The sequence below is a fragment of the Candoia aspera genome, chromosome 10, assembly GCF_035149785.1.
Source record: "Candoia aspera isolate rCanAsp1 chromosome 10, rCanAsp1.hap2, whole genome shotgun sequence".
Taxonomy (NCBI): domain Eukaryota; kingdom Metazoa; phylum Chordata; class Lepidosauria; order Squamata; family Boidae; genus Candoia; species Candoia aspera.
This window is the reverse complement of record NC_086162.1, coordinates 10,848,357-10,864,854: the sequence shown is the minus strand read 5'-3', so window position 1 is coordinate 10,864,854 and position 16,498 is coordinate 10,848,357. Positions and strand designations below refer to the sequence as shown.

General features: G+C 42.8%; 1 protein-coding gene across 1 annotated transcript in view; it reads right to left on the bottom strand.

The window, feature by feature from the left end:
- The window catches only part of EXTL1 (exostosin like glycosyltransferase 1), a 51,344-nt gene that overhangs the window by 18,991 nt on the left and 15,855 nt on the right, over positions 1–16,498 (bottom strand). Inside the window, exon 2 of the mRNA XM_063312122.1 lies at positions 494–587. Within this exon, the coding sequence (XP_063168192.1) occupies positions 494–587 (94 nt within the window). The remainder of the gene's footprint in view (positions 1–493; positions 588–16,498) is intronic.

The following is a 16,498-nucleotide window of genomic DNA, read 5'->3' as shown; positions in this document are numbered from 1 at the left end:
AGGGTGTGAGCAAATAAAGAACTGGAGTTTGAATGGACTGACTCTTCATTGTCCTTGGGCTGGGCCTGACAGTGTAACGTTGAAAAAAGAACCACTATGACGCACATCAAAGTATTTGTTGTAGAATAGAGGTTTCAATCTTAAACTGTTTACTTAATATTAAAGTCTCCATTGTATTGTTACTCTGTGTGTGTGTGTGTGTGCGTGTGCATGTGTGTGTATACAAGAAGTAGAAATAACTTTTAAAACAATTCAAGCCTGTGATGGAGAGCCAGTTTGCAAAACCAGGAGTCTGTGAGTTCTAGACCTGCCTTAGGTATGAAAGCTTGCTGGGTGACCTTGGGCCAGTCCCTCTCTCTCAGCCCAACTCACCTCACAGGGTTGTTGTTGTGGAGAAAATAGGAGGAGGAAGGAGTATCAGGTATGTTCGCCGCCTTGAGTTATATATAAAAGGTAGGATAAAAATCTAATAACAATAAAAATAATAATGTACCTGCAAAGCCTCCAGGAACCGGAAGGATCCCAAACGTCTCCCTCGGGGGATGATACAAAAGGTAGAGTTGTGCAAAAGCTCCTGATAATCAAACCTGGGAAAAGAGGAAACAAAAATTTTACAAAGGAGTTGCAGTCGCTCATTGCTCTTGTTCTTTTCCCTTAGTTTATAAGCAGAATTGTCTAACTGGATGGGACTTTGGGGAACAAACAAAATGAATCCCTTCTCATTACAGATGGGCATGCTGGGCTTTGGATTTCCCAGTGGTCTCCCATCCAAATACTAACCAGATCCAACTTTGCTTAGCCGAGCAAGTTTGCCCTCCAGCTGTGTTGAATTATCATCACCATGCTTCCAAGCCAATCACATCCTCTCCTGCCACGACATTTGTACTATGATGGGTTTATACTGAACATCCTTTAGAGCCTCTGAAACCAGACTTTCTGGGTTTTTTTCCGTTTCCACTGAGAAATTCCTCAGAACGTAGAGCCACCTCAGGCTCAATCTGAAGTGGGTCCGTTTCATGTGCCCTTCTAGCATGTATCTAAGCACAGCATGGGGCAAAGGGGGGATTCGGGGCCTGGCGAGGGCCTGACACAGAAAGCCTTGTGTGCCAAAACTGACCCTGGTGGAGGACAGAAATTTCCACTCCATTCTGTTAAAGAGGCTGACTTTTCCCTCACCACACATGTACGAACGTCCTAAGTAATGAGAGGACGAGAAAGCACAAAACACCTTTGTAATCGGGATGATTTCCCTCAGGATTTGCACAAGATAATTTTGCTATCAGGCCTCCCGCTGTCTGACTCGCAAATAGGAGCAAAGGTGTTTTTGCACACAGCCGACAGTGGCTCCCGCTTCAGTCAGCTTTGAGATATGCCCATAAATTCTCATTTCTTACTTCCAGGGATTTATTAGCCACCAGAGAACTCAACCATAAAGCAAAAAGTTAAAATCCATGTCAAATCAAAGGAAGAACAGCATAAAACAAATTGGGGTGGGGGAGTCAGGGCAGCAACTGTTGAAAAAGCAGCAGAAGCTAAAAGAGGCATATTAAAAGCTAAAACGATCGTAGAGATACAAGCTCCCCAAAACAGTGTAGCAGCCAAAAAAATAAGATGAATGAAAGGCCTGAGAAAGTGGAAAGATCCTCACAAAATGCAGAAAAGGATAATAAGGGAGGTGCCAGGAAGCTCGCTCTGGAGAGGATATTCCATAAATTTGAGGCTATGACTGAAAGGACTATTTTCAAGTAGGCACCCACTATCTTCCATGCAGGGCAAGGCCTCTGCTGGTATGGGAAGCTGTGGTCCTTATCCATGGACAGCTTTAAAAAATAGCCAAGGCTTTCCCAATCTGGCCCTTCTAAATCTGTTGGAACTCAAATGCTCATTCCAAGACGTCCTCCTGTATTTTTTCTTACCAGCTCTCATTTCCTTCAAAGAAGAAAAGAATTCTGGTCATTCTTCTGCAGGAAGCATAATAGACTTGCACGATTCGGTGAAGAAGAGGCCAAGGGATATGCATGAAGTGAATGTCCTGTCTTTCGTTGTATAATCATTTCTCTGGCAATCTGCAACTTTCCTGGTTTCCTACACTGCCATTTAGTTATTTAACTTGACTGACTGACTGGTTCAGGAGCTCAGGGGCCATCCACTGCGTTCCCTTTTCCTATTTTTCCCCACAACAACAAAGCCGTGAGATAGATTGTGCTGAGAGGGAAGGACTGGTCAAACAGAAGACATTAGAAGGAACTCTTCTGAAGGACCTTTCGCAGCAGCAGTGTTTTGGTTTCCCATGAGAAATTACTGGAGAATTTCTGTTGCCTCTGGAGAAATTGGGACATCCTGGCCATTCAATTTACAGGTAGTCCTTGCTTAACAACCATTCGTTTAATGACAGCTTGGATTAACAACGGTGTTGGAAAAACCAACTTATGACCTGTCCTCACACTTATGACCATCACAGTGTCCCTATGGTCACATGATCACAATTTGGGCACTTGGCAACCAGTTCGCATTTATGACAGTTGCAGCATCACGTGGTCACGTGATTGCCATTTTTGACATTCCCAGCCAGCTTCTGGCAAGCAAAATCAATGGGGAACCGCATGATTCACTTAATGGCCATGCAGTTTGCTTAAAGCCTGCGGTGATTCGCTTAACAACTGCTGCAAAAAAGGTTGTAAAATTGGCTCAGATTCACTTAATGACCACTGCGCTTAGCAACCAAAATTCTGGTCCCAATTGTGGTCATTAAGCAAGGACTACCTGCATCTGGCCATAAATTTGGTGCAGGATTTTGAAAGGCTATGTGGGTTCCTTTGCCCCCCCCCCTTTTTTTTTCCTATTAGGCCCAGAATTTCTGAGATGTTCTACCACAGACCATATATTTTGTTTTCTACAAAACATGCACCTGCTGGCTAACACGCCTCATATAAAATATTCAAGGAGACTGTGACCACAATGTGTTAAGTAAATTCACCTGTGGCACATAATAGATCTCCTAGAACGCAATAACAGACTTTAAGAAACGTCTCCTTCAATAAAAGAAGCCATGTTCTCAGTTGCTTGGGGAATATATTTTTCACACAAAGTAATTATTTAGGATTATGAGATAAAGATGAAAAATCTGTTGCTCCCCAAACGTTGCTGAAGTACAGCCCACATCATTCCTCGTATCCGGTCACGGCTGGCCGAAGCTGCTGGAAACTGAAGGATAATTAGATGGGTTGACTTACAAGTGTGGACCAGATGAAATTCTCCCCTTATGCTTGTTCCTCCAATATTTTCCCCAGTTTCATGGAAGAAAGTTTCTGGTTCCACATCTTGCCTTTGGGAGCCTGGAACCTAGCAGCTGCCCACAGCCTTCACGAAGTGCAGTGGGATGAAAGAGATCTTTGTGAAAGCTATAAACGGAGACATAAATGCACTGCAGGGTGCCCGTAACCACAGTGGAAAACCCAATATTTGTGTTCCGTTTGGACACATCAACTTGTGTGCTCCACCAGTCAGCAGCAGAGCAGGGCAGAGAGCACAAAGAAGCTAGTGTGATCCAGTGTGGACGGGTTCTCTCCACTTTAGTGGGGAGCTAGACCACCTTCTGGTACAAAACTTCAAGAGAAAGTTAAGGCTGAACAGATTGTTGAGCTCAACTCTCCACCCCCCTCTGTAATCTCACACTACTTCTCTAAAGTTGCCAATTTGCCAACGTTTGCTGGGTGGACCACCAGCTTGTCCAGACCGTGTTTGGAATGTAGGAGTTGAACAGTGGCTTCACACCTCAGTCTCTCCAACCAGCTAAGAGCTAGTTTTGCTCGGCTGCAAATCTGAGGCATTTTCTTACGCCACAAAAATCCGTATCCAGGTCCTCTCTTTGCTATGTCAATTCAAATGTGGTTACAATTATGTGCAAGCCCTGGAAATCAATATGTTATGCAAAGTTGTGATATTCTTATACATGATAAAGGACAAAGGACAGGAAAAAGGCACCATGCCAATCTGGAAAGTGATACAAAGGAGACAACCAGAGATGGGAAGGAAAGTGGAAGCAGGATCAAGGGAAACAAATGGAACTAAGCAAAAAGTAAATTAAACGAAGAAGGGCAATCTCATTTTGAATTCCCAACACTCCTACTTTTTTTAACTTTCTGATTCATCTTTGTGTTCTTCCCCTTCTTTTTTCATTAAAATAAAATTATTTTTGTTTGATAGTGACAAGTTATGGGGTAGAAATCTGCCAAATGGTTTTCATTGTTTTAGGGCATGGACATGTTGCCAAGCCTTATCTGGATACCGGGGTACAGTACGTGGCCAGACTTGTGAAGGTAATTTAAAACAGTGTTTCTTAACCTCAGCAGCTTTAAAGATGTGTGGACTTCAACTCCCAGAATTCCCCAGCCAAGAATCTGAAGTCTTTCCCCTAACAGCCTCAAGACACTGTGTGGACACTTCCTGTCTCTTTTTATCTATTATCTAATGAGCTGTGCACAGCTTTCAGAAGAAGCGATTCACAGCACCTGGGAACACAAATAAAATTGATTACATGCTATCCGGTCGGTGTCAACTCTTAGCAACCACATAGAGAAATCTTCTCTAGTTTTTTCTGTTTCTAACCTGGCCCTTCAGGTCTTTCAACAGTGCACCCATCACTGCTATAATCAAGTCAATCCACCTTGCAGCTGTTCATCCTGGTCTCCTTCCTTCCATCTTTCCCTGCATTATGGACTTCTCAAGGGTGCTGGGTCTTCACATAATGATAGTTCTGTTTCAATCATAGCAGCTGCATCTTTTGTGGGATTTGCATGGGTTCTTCAGAAGCTGCTCCTGGCTGTCTGAGCATGCATGGTATATGCACTTTGCTCTGAACACTTGGTACAGCTCTATCCTATGGCCTTACCCTGTCATTGTTCTTCCCTTGCTCATTTTTAAAATGCTTTTAGCTTTTGAGTTCTTAGATGCCTTGAGTGTTACACACATACCAGAAGGATGAAATATAAATGCTTTTATAAATTAATCAGTACGTGAATTTCCATGGTACTTTCAAGTGTTCAAAATACTTCACACCCAGTTCTAACAGTAGTCCTACAAAGCAAGACTCGCTGATCTGATGTCTTCCAAATGTATTGGAATTACAGTGTTCAAAATTCTCAACCAACAGGCAATCTGCCTGGTGTAATATCTGGAGGGCTGTAGAAGACTGCTGTAAGAGAAATATTTAGTGCAAACAAAATTGTCTGGCTGAGAAAAAAGCAATTTCCCACTTTTAACATGCTAAGAAGTTCGTGACAACCTCTTTAACCTCTGTATTTAAACAGATTGTGTTAACAAGCGTGCCCTGTTCAATGAATGGACCTATGCAGTGCACCATAGACTAACCAAACAGCACAGGTTCACATCACGCACCAAGCCATAAACCAGGGCTGCCCAAAGGGGTCACTATAGATCCCCAAGGGTCCATAGGACTATCCAAGAGGTCCATCATTATTATTATTAGTAGTAGTATTAGTTAAAGCAGTATTTATTAAATTATTTTCCTATAGTAAATGTTTGGGCTTCAGCAAAGGATCGTTACCTTGTCGTGGTGCTGGAGCTTGAGCACCTCAATGATGCCATGAGCTAAACCGTGAAGGGCCACCCAAGACGGGAAGGTCATGACAGAGAGGTCAGACTAAATGCGATCCCTGGGGAAGGTAATGGCAACCCACCCCAGTATTCTTGCCGTGAAAACTAAATGGATCAGTACAACCAGAGATATGTCGGTATACCATTGGAAGGTGAGACCCCCAGGTCGGAAGATGGTCAAAATGCTACTGGGGAGGAACAGAGGATGAGCTCAACTAGCCCCAGACGTGATGACGCAGCTAGCTCAAAGCCGAAAGGACGGCTAGCGGCCGATGGTGCTGGTGGTGAACGGCGAATCCGATGTTCTAAGGATCAACACACCATTGGAACCTGGAATGTAAGATCTATGAGCCAGGGCAAATTGGATGTGGTTATTGGTGAGATGTCAAGATTAAAGATAGACATTTTGGGCGTCAGTGAACTGAAATGGACTGGAATGGGCCACTTCACATCAAATGACTACCAGATCTACTACTGCGGACAAGAGGACCACAGAAGAAATGGAGTAGCCTTCATAATTAATAGTAAAGTGGCTAAAGCAGTGCTTGGATACAACCCAAAAAACGACAGAATGATCTCAATTCGAATTCAGGGCAAGCCATCTAACATCACAGTGATCCAAATATACGCCCCAACCACAAATGCTGAAGAAGCTGAAGTAGAGCAGTTCTATGAGGATCTGCAGCACCTACTGGACAACACGCCTAAAAGAGATGTTATTTTCATCACAGGAGACTGGAATGCTAAGGTGGGCAGTCAAATGACACCTCGAATTACAGGTAAGTATGGCCTGGGAGAACAAAATGAAGCAGGACATAGGCTGATAGAATTTTGCCAAGACAATTCACTCTGCATAACAAACACTCTCTTCCAACAACCTAAGAGACGGCTTTATACATGGACTTCACCAGATGGACAACACCGAAATCAGATTGATTACATCCTTTGCAGCCAAAGGTGGCGGACATCTGTACAGTCAGTAAAAACAAGGCCTGGAGCTGACTGTAGTTCAGATCACGAACTTCTTCTTGCACAATTTAGGATCAGACTAAAGAGATTAGGGAAGACCCACAGATCAGCTAGATATGAGCTCACTAATATTCCTAAGGAATATGCAGTGGAGGTGAAGAATAGATTTAAGGGACTGGACTTAGTAGATAGGGTCCCGGAAGAACTCTGGACAGAAGTTGGCAGCATTGTTCAGGAGGCAGCAACAAAATACATCCCAAAGAAAGAGAAAACCAAGAAGGCAAAATGGCTGTCTGCTGAGACACTAGAAGTAGCCCAAGAAAGGAAAGCAAAAGGCAACAGTGATAGGGGGAGATATGCCCAATTAAATGCAAAATTCCAGAGGTTAGCCAGAAGAGATCAGGAATTATTTTTAAACAAGCAATGCGCGGAAGTGGAAGAAGACAATAGAATAGGAAGGACAAGAGACCTCTTCCAGAAAATTAGAAACATCGGAGGTAAATTCCAGGCAAAAATGGGTATGATCAAAAACAAAGATGGCAAGGACCTAACAGAAGAAGAAGAGATCAAGAAAAGGTGGCAAGAATATACAGAAGACCTGTATAGGAAGGATAACAATATCGGGGATAGCTTTGACGGTGTGGTCAGTGAGCTAGAGCCAGACATCCTGAAGAGTGAGGTTGAGTGGGCCTTAAGAAGCATTGCTAATAACAAGGCAGCAGGAGACGACGGCATCCCAGCTGAACTGTTCAAAATCTTGCAAGATGATGCTGTCAAGGTAATGCATGCTATATGCCAGCAAATTTGGAAAACACAAGAATGGCCATCAGACTGGAAAAAATCAACTTATATCCCCATACCAAAAAAGGGAAACACTAAAGAATGTTCAAACTATCGAACAGTGGCACTCATTTCACATGCCAGTAAGGTAATGCTCAAGATCCTGCAAGGTAGACTTCAGCAGTTCATGGAGCGAGAATTGCCAGATGTACAAGCTGGGTTTAGAAAAGGCAGAGGAACTAGAGACCAAATTGCCAATATCCGCTGGATAATGGAAAAAGCCAGGGAGTTTCAGAAAAACATCTATTTCTGTTTTATTGACTATTCTAAAGCCTTTGACTGTGTGGACCATAACAAATTGTGGCAAGTTCTTAGTGGTATGGGGATACCAAGTCATCTTGTATGCCTCCTGAAGAATCTGTATAACGACCAAGTAGCAACAGTAAGAACAGACCACGGAACAACAGACTGGTTTAAGATTGGGAAAGGAGTACGGCAGGGCTGTATCCTCTCACCCTACCTATTCAACTTGTACGCAGAACACATCATGCGACAAGCTGGCCTTGAGGAATCCAAGGCTGGAGTTAAAATCTCTGGAAGAAACATTAACAATCTCAGATATGCAGATGATACCACTTTGATGGCTGAAAGTGAAGAGGAACTGAGGAGGCTTATGATGAAGGTGAAAGAAGAAAGTGCAAAAGCTGGTTTGCAGCTAAACCTCAAAAAAACCAAGATTATGGCAACCAGCTTGATTGATAACTGGCAAATAGAGGGAGAAAATGTAGAAGCAGTGAAAGACTTTGTATTCCTAGGTGCGAAGATTACTGCAGATGCTGACTGCAGTCAGGAAATCAGAAGACGCTTAATCCTTGGGAGAAGAGCAATGACAAATCTCGATAAAATAGTTAAGAGCAGAGACATCACACTGACAACAAAGGTCCGCATAGTTAAAGCAATGGTGTTCCCCGTAGTAACATATGGCTGCGAGAGCTGGACCATAAGGAAGGCTGAGCGAAGGAAGATCGATGCTTTTGAACTGTGGTGTTGGAGGAAAATTCTGAGAGTGCCTTGGACTGCACGAAGATCAAACCAGTCCATCCTCCAGGAAATAAAGCCAGACTGCTCACTTGAGGGAATGATATTAAAGGCCAAACTGAAATACTTTGGCCACATAATGAGAAGACAGGACACCCTGGAGAAGATGCTGATGCTAGGGAGAGTGGAAGGCAAAAGGAAGAGGGGCCGACCAAGGGCAAGGTGGATGGATGATATTCTAGAGGTGACGGAATCGTCCCTGAGGGAGCTGGGGGTGTTGATGACTGACAGGAAGCTCTGGCGTGGGCTGGTCCATGAAGTCACGAAGAGTCGGAAGCGACTAAACGAATAAACAACAAAATGTTTGGGGGTCAACGAACAATCTGAAACTTCATGAAGGGGTCGATGAGCGGAAGAGTTTGGGCACCGCTGCCATAAACAAAAACTAGTTTCTCTGTTGATTTAAGGCAGCCCCCAGATTTGTAACAGACCTGGTTAACGGCATTGTGTGAACACAGTTAGAAGGTAGGAAATTCAGAGCCTATGTCAAAAAAGAGTTTAGCCTCAGAGACAAAAACACACACTCACAAATGGACATCTTTTTAAAATGAGGGTAGGTTGGGGGGAAATTGCATCATTTTAGTTAATTCCAAACACGAGGCATTTACAGACGTGGGCACAGGACTGGGACGAGCTGAACAGGGCAGTGCAGCTGGCAAAGCCTGGGTGAGATCAAGGCAGCTGTGGACAGACACAGCAAACAGCCTGGGACTGGATGGAGAACAAGTGTCAGGTGGCTGGAGAGCATCCAGCGATCCCTGAAACTGCCAGTTCTTTGCCCCACATACACTACCACAATTGTCCCAGCTTGCTTGCAGTGAATTAGCTACATGGTTGGCACAGCCAGCCCAGATTTCTTTCAGCATCCTCCTTGGGAGTTTTTGGCTGGAGCTGCTCCCAGCCTGTCCAAGTCTGATCTATGGGGCTTCATGTGCAAGAGAAAAAGAAGACCCACTTGAAAGGGGATTTGACTTCAGTCAAGGACCCCATGGGCCACACACAGGAATTTAGGACTGGATGAGCAACAAGAGTCACTGGGAGTCAGGTGGGTAGAAATGGAATAAAATAAAATAAAATAAATAAGAAATTCTAACACCCAACCATTCTGTTCCCTCACAAGGGCTAAGAGTGAAACCTCATCAGGAAGGCGAATTTGATTTTCAAATTTTCTTTCAAAGGAGGAGGATTGTAAAGCTTCAGCATAGGAATTTGTACCACTGGCTAAACCCAGGGTAATAAACTACAATTCACATAACTAGCCACACCATGCAAAGAAACGATATTATGCATAACACAATGGCCCAGTTCACTCAATGTTCAAATGGTTTCCTACTATTTTTTTTAAAAAATTAAATTTTATTTTTATTTTATATCCTGCCTTTATTATTTTTACAAATAACTAAAGGTGGCAAACATACCTAATACTCCTTCCTCCTCCTATCTTCCCCACAACAAGAACCCTGTGAGGTGGGCTGGGCTGAGAGAGAGGGACTGGCCAAGGTCACCCAGCCGGCTTTCCTGCCTAAGGCGGGACTAGAACTCTCATACCAAGCCTGATTGGCTCTTGGGTTGAGAGAGAGCTACTGGCCCAAGGTCACCCAGCCGGCTTTCATGCCTCAGGCGGGACTAGAACTCACAGACTCCTGGTTTCTAGCCCGTTGCCTTAACCTCTAGACCAGACTGGCTCTGAACAAGCCTACCCAACCTCATTTTAGCATGGCTTGACTGTTTTTGTGGTATATTCTGTAATAATCTGTGGGTAGTTATTACTGCAACCCCACTGGTCAACCATGTTCATTCTTAAATGGAACAATGATAAACTGGAACATACCAGGACTCTTCCTGTTACAAACGAATGCATACTCCAAACTAGCATTGCCTGTTTCTTCTTCACCACCCCTGCCGTCTTCCATCTGCCCCTCGCAGAGCTTTGTTGCTTTTAATAGATGTTCGACAAGCACAAAATCAACTAGGGACATTTTTCTTGTAGATAAAAGCTAAGTGCTTTACTTGCTGAACTTCTCTTATAACTGCTGAAACTTCAGCCTTTTGGCAGTTGGCTCTCCAACTCTGATGGACCATAGTAGTTTGTGGTGATAATGATAATGATGATAATGATAATACTTGGAGATAGCCAAAGAGAAGAGAAAGAACTGGAGAAAATCACAAAATATAAAACCTGCAAATAGAACAACTGAGGCAAAGAAAGCAAAGATAGTACCAATAGTAATAGGCGCCTTGGGTGCAATCCCAAAACTTCTGGAGCACCCCTTGAACACCATCGGCATCGACAAAATCGCCATCGGTCAATGGCAAAAGGCAGCTTTACTTGGGCAGCTTACATCCTGCGATGATACCTTTAATATTATTAAACAACAACATCTGCCTGTCCCAGGTCCTTGGGAAGGACTTGATAGGTGGACAAAAATGCCAGATCCAGTCTCAACATCCAGCTGACTGTGCAACCAACCATAATAACAACAACAACAACAACAACAATAATGGTTTACAACATGGGTCCTTGAATCCAAATATAATCAACCCCTGTGCCAAGATGAAGTTCACACGATGAAATATCTTTCTCTCCATACAGAGATCATGGCTCAGTTTAGAGGGCATTCTGTCTAACAGTGCAAGGGCTTGGTTTTTGCAAGACTTAATTTTCCAGGGGGAGTATTCTGCCCCAGTGTGTTCCTGTGATTTGTGGCTCAATCCAAAGCCTTGCCCAACTTCAAATAAGAACGACGGCGGCAGCAGCAACGGTTGCTAAACCAGCTTTGACTTTTCATGCACTTTTAACTGAAAGGAAGAAGGGCCTCAAATTCTTTCAGAACCACAACAAGCCCCAAGGAGACTTAAAAAAAAAATCTAGGCTGCCTTTTAAGAAGAGAGACAAGAAGCAAAGCAAATACTTCTATCCCCCAGCTGAGGATAGAAGTATTAAGGGTTTTCTTCTCTTAATCCTTTAGATGTGTGAGGACTATCAATCCCAACATTCCCAGGCAAGAAAAGCTAATGCTCATGCTGGTCGGCAATTCAGGGAATTGAATTCCCAACACACAAGGAACATACCAGTTGGCCCGTGTTGGTTTTGTTCACAGGAAACCAAGTTCAAACAACCAATTCCCAAGTCTAAGTCAACTGCAGAACTTCCTTGTCCAGGAAAACTGCCTCTCACTGTATGGTTACTTGGAGTCACCTATGCTGGTCTAGGACCATAATAAAGATTTGATTTGGAGTCACCAACTACTTCGCAGTATTACTACAGAATCACATCGTTAGAAATGTCCTCAGAGATCATCTAGTCCCATCTCCTGTTAATATAAGAAATCCATGGCTATAGGACCTCTGATAGGTAGATAGCCAGCTTTAACATCTCCAAGAAGATTTCTAATGTCTTCCTAAATTGTTTGTTCCACTATCGGATAGCTTGCTTTATCAAACAGTTCTTCCTAAAGTTTACCCCAAGTCCTTTCTCTTGCAAACTATTCTCACTGGTTCAGCCCCTATTAATTTGGAGCAACAGAGAACACATATGATCCATCATCCATGTGCCTGACTTCTAATATATGAGGGTAGCTTTGTTTTCCCAGCTAATCATATTCAACTCCATCTATTTTTCTTTACATAACTTCATCTCCATGCCTCTTACCAGCACAGAAAGTCACTAGTATTTTTTCACACAACGGGTTGCTTCTGCCATGAGGTGATGATGCCACTAGCTTAAACAATCATCCAAGCACACTCATTTTGATTACATGGCTAGGAATCATTATGCAAACAGAACCCAAGGACAGACTCGCCCATCTTCTTAGAAGGGACCAGAACCCTCCCCATTACACCAAAAGCACAGGAGGAAGAAAGCCAGAATTAAACGCTTTGAACTGCCTATAAATAATTTCCACATTTGAAAGCAAAATTACTTGCCAGAATTCCAGCGTTATCACTGCAAATGACTTCCTAAAAAATCTTATTAATCTGACTTCTGAGAGAACCGTTTTTGCTTTTCTTCTCCAAACCTGATGTGTTACTAGAGTGACCTGAAAAAACAGCTTTAAAAGAAGAGGCAAAGTTCCATTCATATACACATAGACCAGGATCTAAAATTACCTGGTTGCACCCCAGACCACAAAGCATCCAGTCCCTAGAGGCAGGGGGCACAACCCATGATCCCCAGCAGCAGCTCTACAAAGCCTTGGACCTACCCTCAAACCTTCTCCAAAACTTACCATGTTTTAATGAGCTCAAGGTAACCAAAGGAATTAAATATTTCAGGAACTATTTGCATTTAATTAATTAAACTTTAAAGGCAATTAAATGTGGATTAAAATAAAAGCTTTTGTCCTATTCTTCACTGTAGTGACACACCATTCTAAAGTGAAACCCATTCTAGAAACATTTCCATAGCCCTGATCTACAGAAAATATAGAGATTACATTAGCATAACATAATTATCCAAGGAAGTTAAAGATCCAGTGGGTACATTCACACAACACACTCAGTTTGATTTGTTGTGTGCAAGTGGGTGGCTTCAGCATGTTGTATGAAATCAGAACCCTTACTGGGTTGGTATTCTGTGAAGTGAGAAAATGGACTAATTAAGTAACCAAGTTAATTGCCTTGTGTGGACTCAGACAGTGTTTTTGAAAGGGCAAGAAGGGATAATCACTGTTTACAACCATTCTGTGAAAAATGCAGGACAATACTGTTTTCTGTTCAACCCTTTTGCTTGTACACCTTCCAACAGAGATCTCTTGCAAGGGAACTCTTTGGAGAGGTAGAAGTTGGCAGGAAGGACACTAAGGTCAGCTGATGTACAGAATCTTTTGTCCTCAACAATTCCCAGAATTCACAGGAGTTATGGTCTCATTATATCTGGAAAGTTCTGAGTTGGTGAAAACCCCAGATACACATAGTGGGCGTCTTTAGAAGGTACCCGATGTTTTTTACTCTGAAAATATTTGCCTTGGCCCTGATAATCTTGCCCATTAAGATTACAGAAAATTTAGGCTGATCAGAGCATGAGAGCGTTACTCATTTTCACTTATTCAGCTTTCAAGACTCATAGGTTGGAAGACATCTGATAAGTCTGTAGGACTCTATGTCTTAAGTCTTCACTTCTCTGGGATGATGGAAAACTTATGTCTATGTCTATATGGCAGCATTACTCATGCCCTGAATGCCAATGATCTGCATGAATGATGGAAAAGATGCCAGGGGAATGGTGTGATAAGTGGATGAATTTACAGGAAGCTATTTTATACCCAAGATTATTTATTCTAATGTGTCACTGAAGACTTTCCCATCACTAGCCTCCTGATCTTTCTGAACTGGTGATGCTAGAATTCAAAATACGCATGAATGGTATACGACAGAGGTTTCCACGGTTTCTTGGTTCACAGGACCATTAGTGTTGGCGAAGATAGGACATTGCAAAGCCCAGCTTAGCAAATGGACATTGTAAAAATTTAAAACACCCCAGTGACCCTGCACATTCCTTGTGCCATGCTGCAGTTTGAAAACCATGGGCACATGATATTCCATTCAATTGGAGACCCCTCCAAAGTATCTGCACAGTGCCACAAATCAAGTCCAAATAAGGAGGGAATTCTGTACCACAAGCCTACGTCGTTTGCAAGGTTTAAGTCTACCTTGCTGGAGGAAGAGGCCACGAAGTAGCACAGAACTGTCTTATTTCAGAATAAGAAATCACAGTAATTCCTCAGGTTAAGAGAAAGAAGCAATCAGAGCGTGACATGGACCACAATAGGCTAAAATGTTTCTCTTTGATGTGCTAGCATTCCAAATGTCAGTGCTTGCCTTGGGGAAGCATTTGAACATCCAATCCAAACTTTTCCTAAAGTCTTCAGTGGTACAGGCTGATAAAGGTTGTTCCAAATGTTATTTCTACACCTTTCTCAGGTTCTTGTTCCCTGCGGCCATCACTGACAGCCTCTTCTAAATTAAATGCTAATGGCCATGCAAATGATCCCATACATCCAAAGTAAGTAAATAACTTGCAGATTGCTGAAGGGGCAAAAACCTAATCCTGGGGGAATTAGTATGGCATTATTTATTACTTTGTCGAACAAGCAAAGTAGGAACATGGCATTTTGCAAACTCAGGTGGGATTCTCTGACCTGGCAAATTCTCTCATTGCACACGATGGATGAATCCACATCAGCACTGCAACCTAATTATGTCAGGAAAAAGAATCTATCGAAAGAGTTCTTTGTGCATTCATACACACAGTATCAGACAAAATAACCCTTCTGCAGTTTTTTTTTTCAACTGCTCACTGGACCTGATAGGAATCAATTTCGTTTTAAAAGGAGGAATAATATTTCAGCAACATTGTCATTACTGGAATGTGGTATTCTCACACGTTCTCTAGTTCCGGGGTAGATGAGGGGTGTGGGGGTATCCTGTCTTTCACCGGTCAATCGTCTTGCAACAGTCCACAGTCTCACCAAAACCTCTTTTGCTTCCCTTAACTTCCAGCACTGAACTGCTTCAAATCAAGAAACAAGGGCCAATCATCAGATTTCCACACCCATTTTCCATGTCTCTCCTAAATACTAATGCATTTTAACCCTACAGAACATCCTAAAGCTAAAATGCATTATTTCAAAGCATTTCGGCAGCCCCCACTGGTGACTATCATTTTTTTTGTAGTAGAAGTAGACATATCCCGTGTCGCCTTCTCACAAAATGCCATGAAATGGCACAATTTTCAGATTGATATGGGGAAAATATGGTGGTTACCAACTCTTGGCTCCCAAATGGAGCTTACAGGCAGTCCTCGCTTAACAACAATTGGGACCAGAATTTTGGTTGCTAAGCGAAGCAGTCATTAAGTGCGCCAGTTACGCCCCTTCCTGGATCAGGAGGCCCTTTGAACGGTCACTCATGCCCTTGTTATCTCCCATATTGACTACTGCAATGTGCTCTACATGGGGCTACCCTTGAAGAGTATCCGGAAACTTCAGCTGGTCAAAAATGCAGCTGCACGGGCTATTTGTCGCGCCCCTAGAAGGGCACATATAACACCTTTGCTATGCAAGTTGCACTGGGTACCAGTTTGCTTCTGGGCCCAATTCAAGGTGTTGGTTATCACCTTTAAAGCCCTACATGGCATGGGGCCAGGTTACTGAGGGACCGCCTCTTCCCGGTTACTGTTGGCAGATGCTGGGAAAGCCTTTAGCCCAGGAGAGGTCAAAAAAGTCACACACCAAGCATTTCTATAAAAATAATTTATTTACAGAAAGCAAAAACAAAAGCAAAACATTTAAAGTACGTAGCTCCCTTTGGAGCAAGCCTTGCTGAGCTACATTTCCAGCAGAGGGAAAAAGAGGAAGTAAGAACAAGTCCGGGCAGCTCCTCCCCTCCCCCAGGCTATTTGCATGAAGCACGTGAGAGGAGACAATCTAATACAACCCCTTCACCTGGCCAAAATGATTTGATACAATAGCAGTCTTAATCTGTTAGTAGGAAAACCTCAACACTCCCCTTTTTACACTACAGATTAAGATGCAAACCAATCTTCTCTGACTTTATATGTCTTTCCATTCACATTACCATTACCATTATCTCCCCTTTGGTTTAACAGAAAGTTACCATTCTTCCTGTGTTTTTGTTTTTTTTTTTTTCAAACCTAGGTTGTTATAATTCCAAGGCTTTTTAATGTGAAATGGCTTTTCATGCAGGCTTCAGAATCAAGCCTTTGTTTTTCTGTTGATGTGAACAGCAGCAAATCATCAACATAAATGCACAGATACATACAGCCTTGTTTGTCCTTCTTCATATATACACAGGGATCTGCTTTTCCTTTTTCAAAACCAAAATTCTGCAGTTTTTCATCTACTTTTTGGTTCCAGGATCTAGCAGCTTGTTTTAACCCATAGATTGACTTCTGCAGTTCACAGACTAGATTCTCCCCTTTTTCATAGCCAGGGGGTTGCTGCATGTATAATCTGTGGTCTAAATCACCATAGAGAAATGCAGTTTGAATGTCATAGTGGTTAACTGACATTCC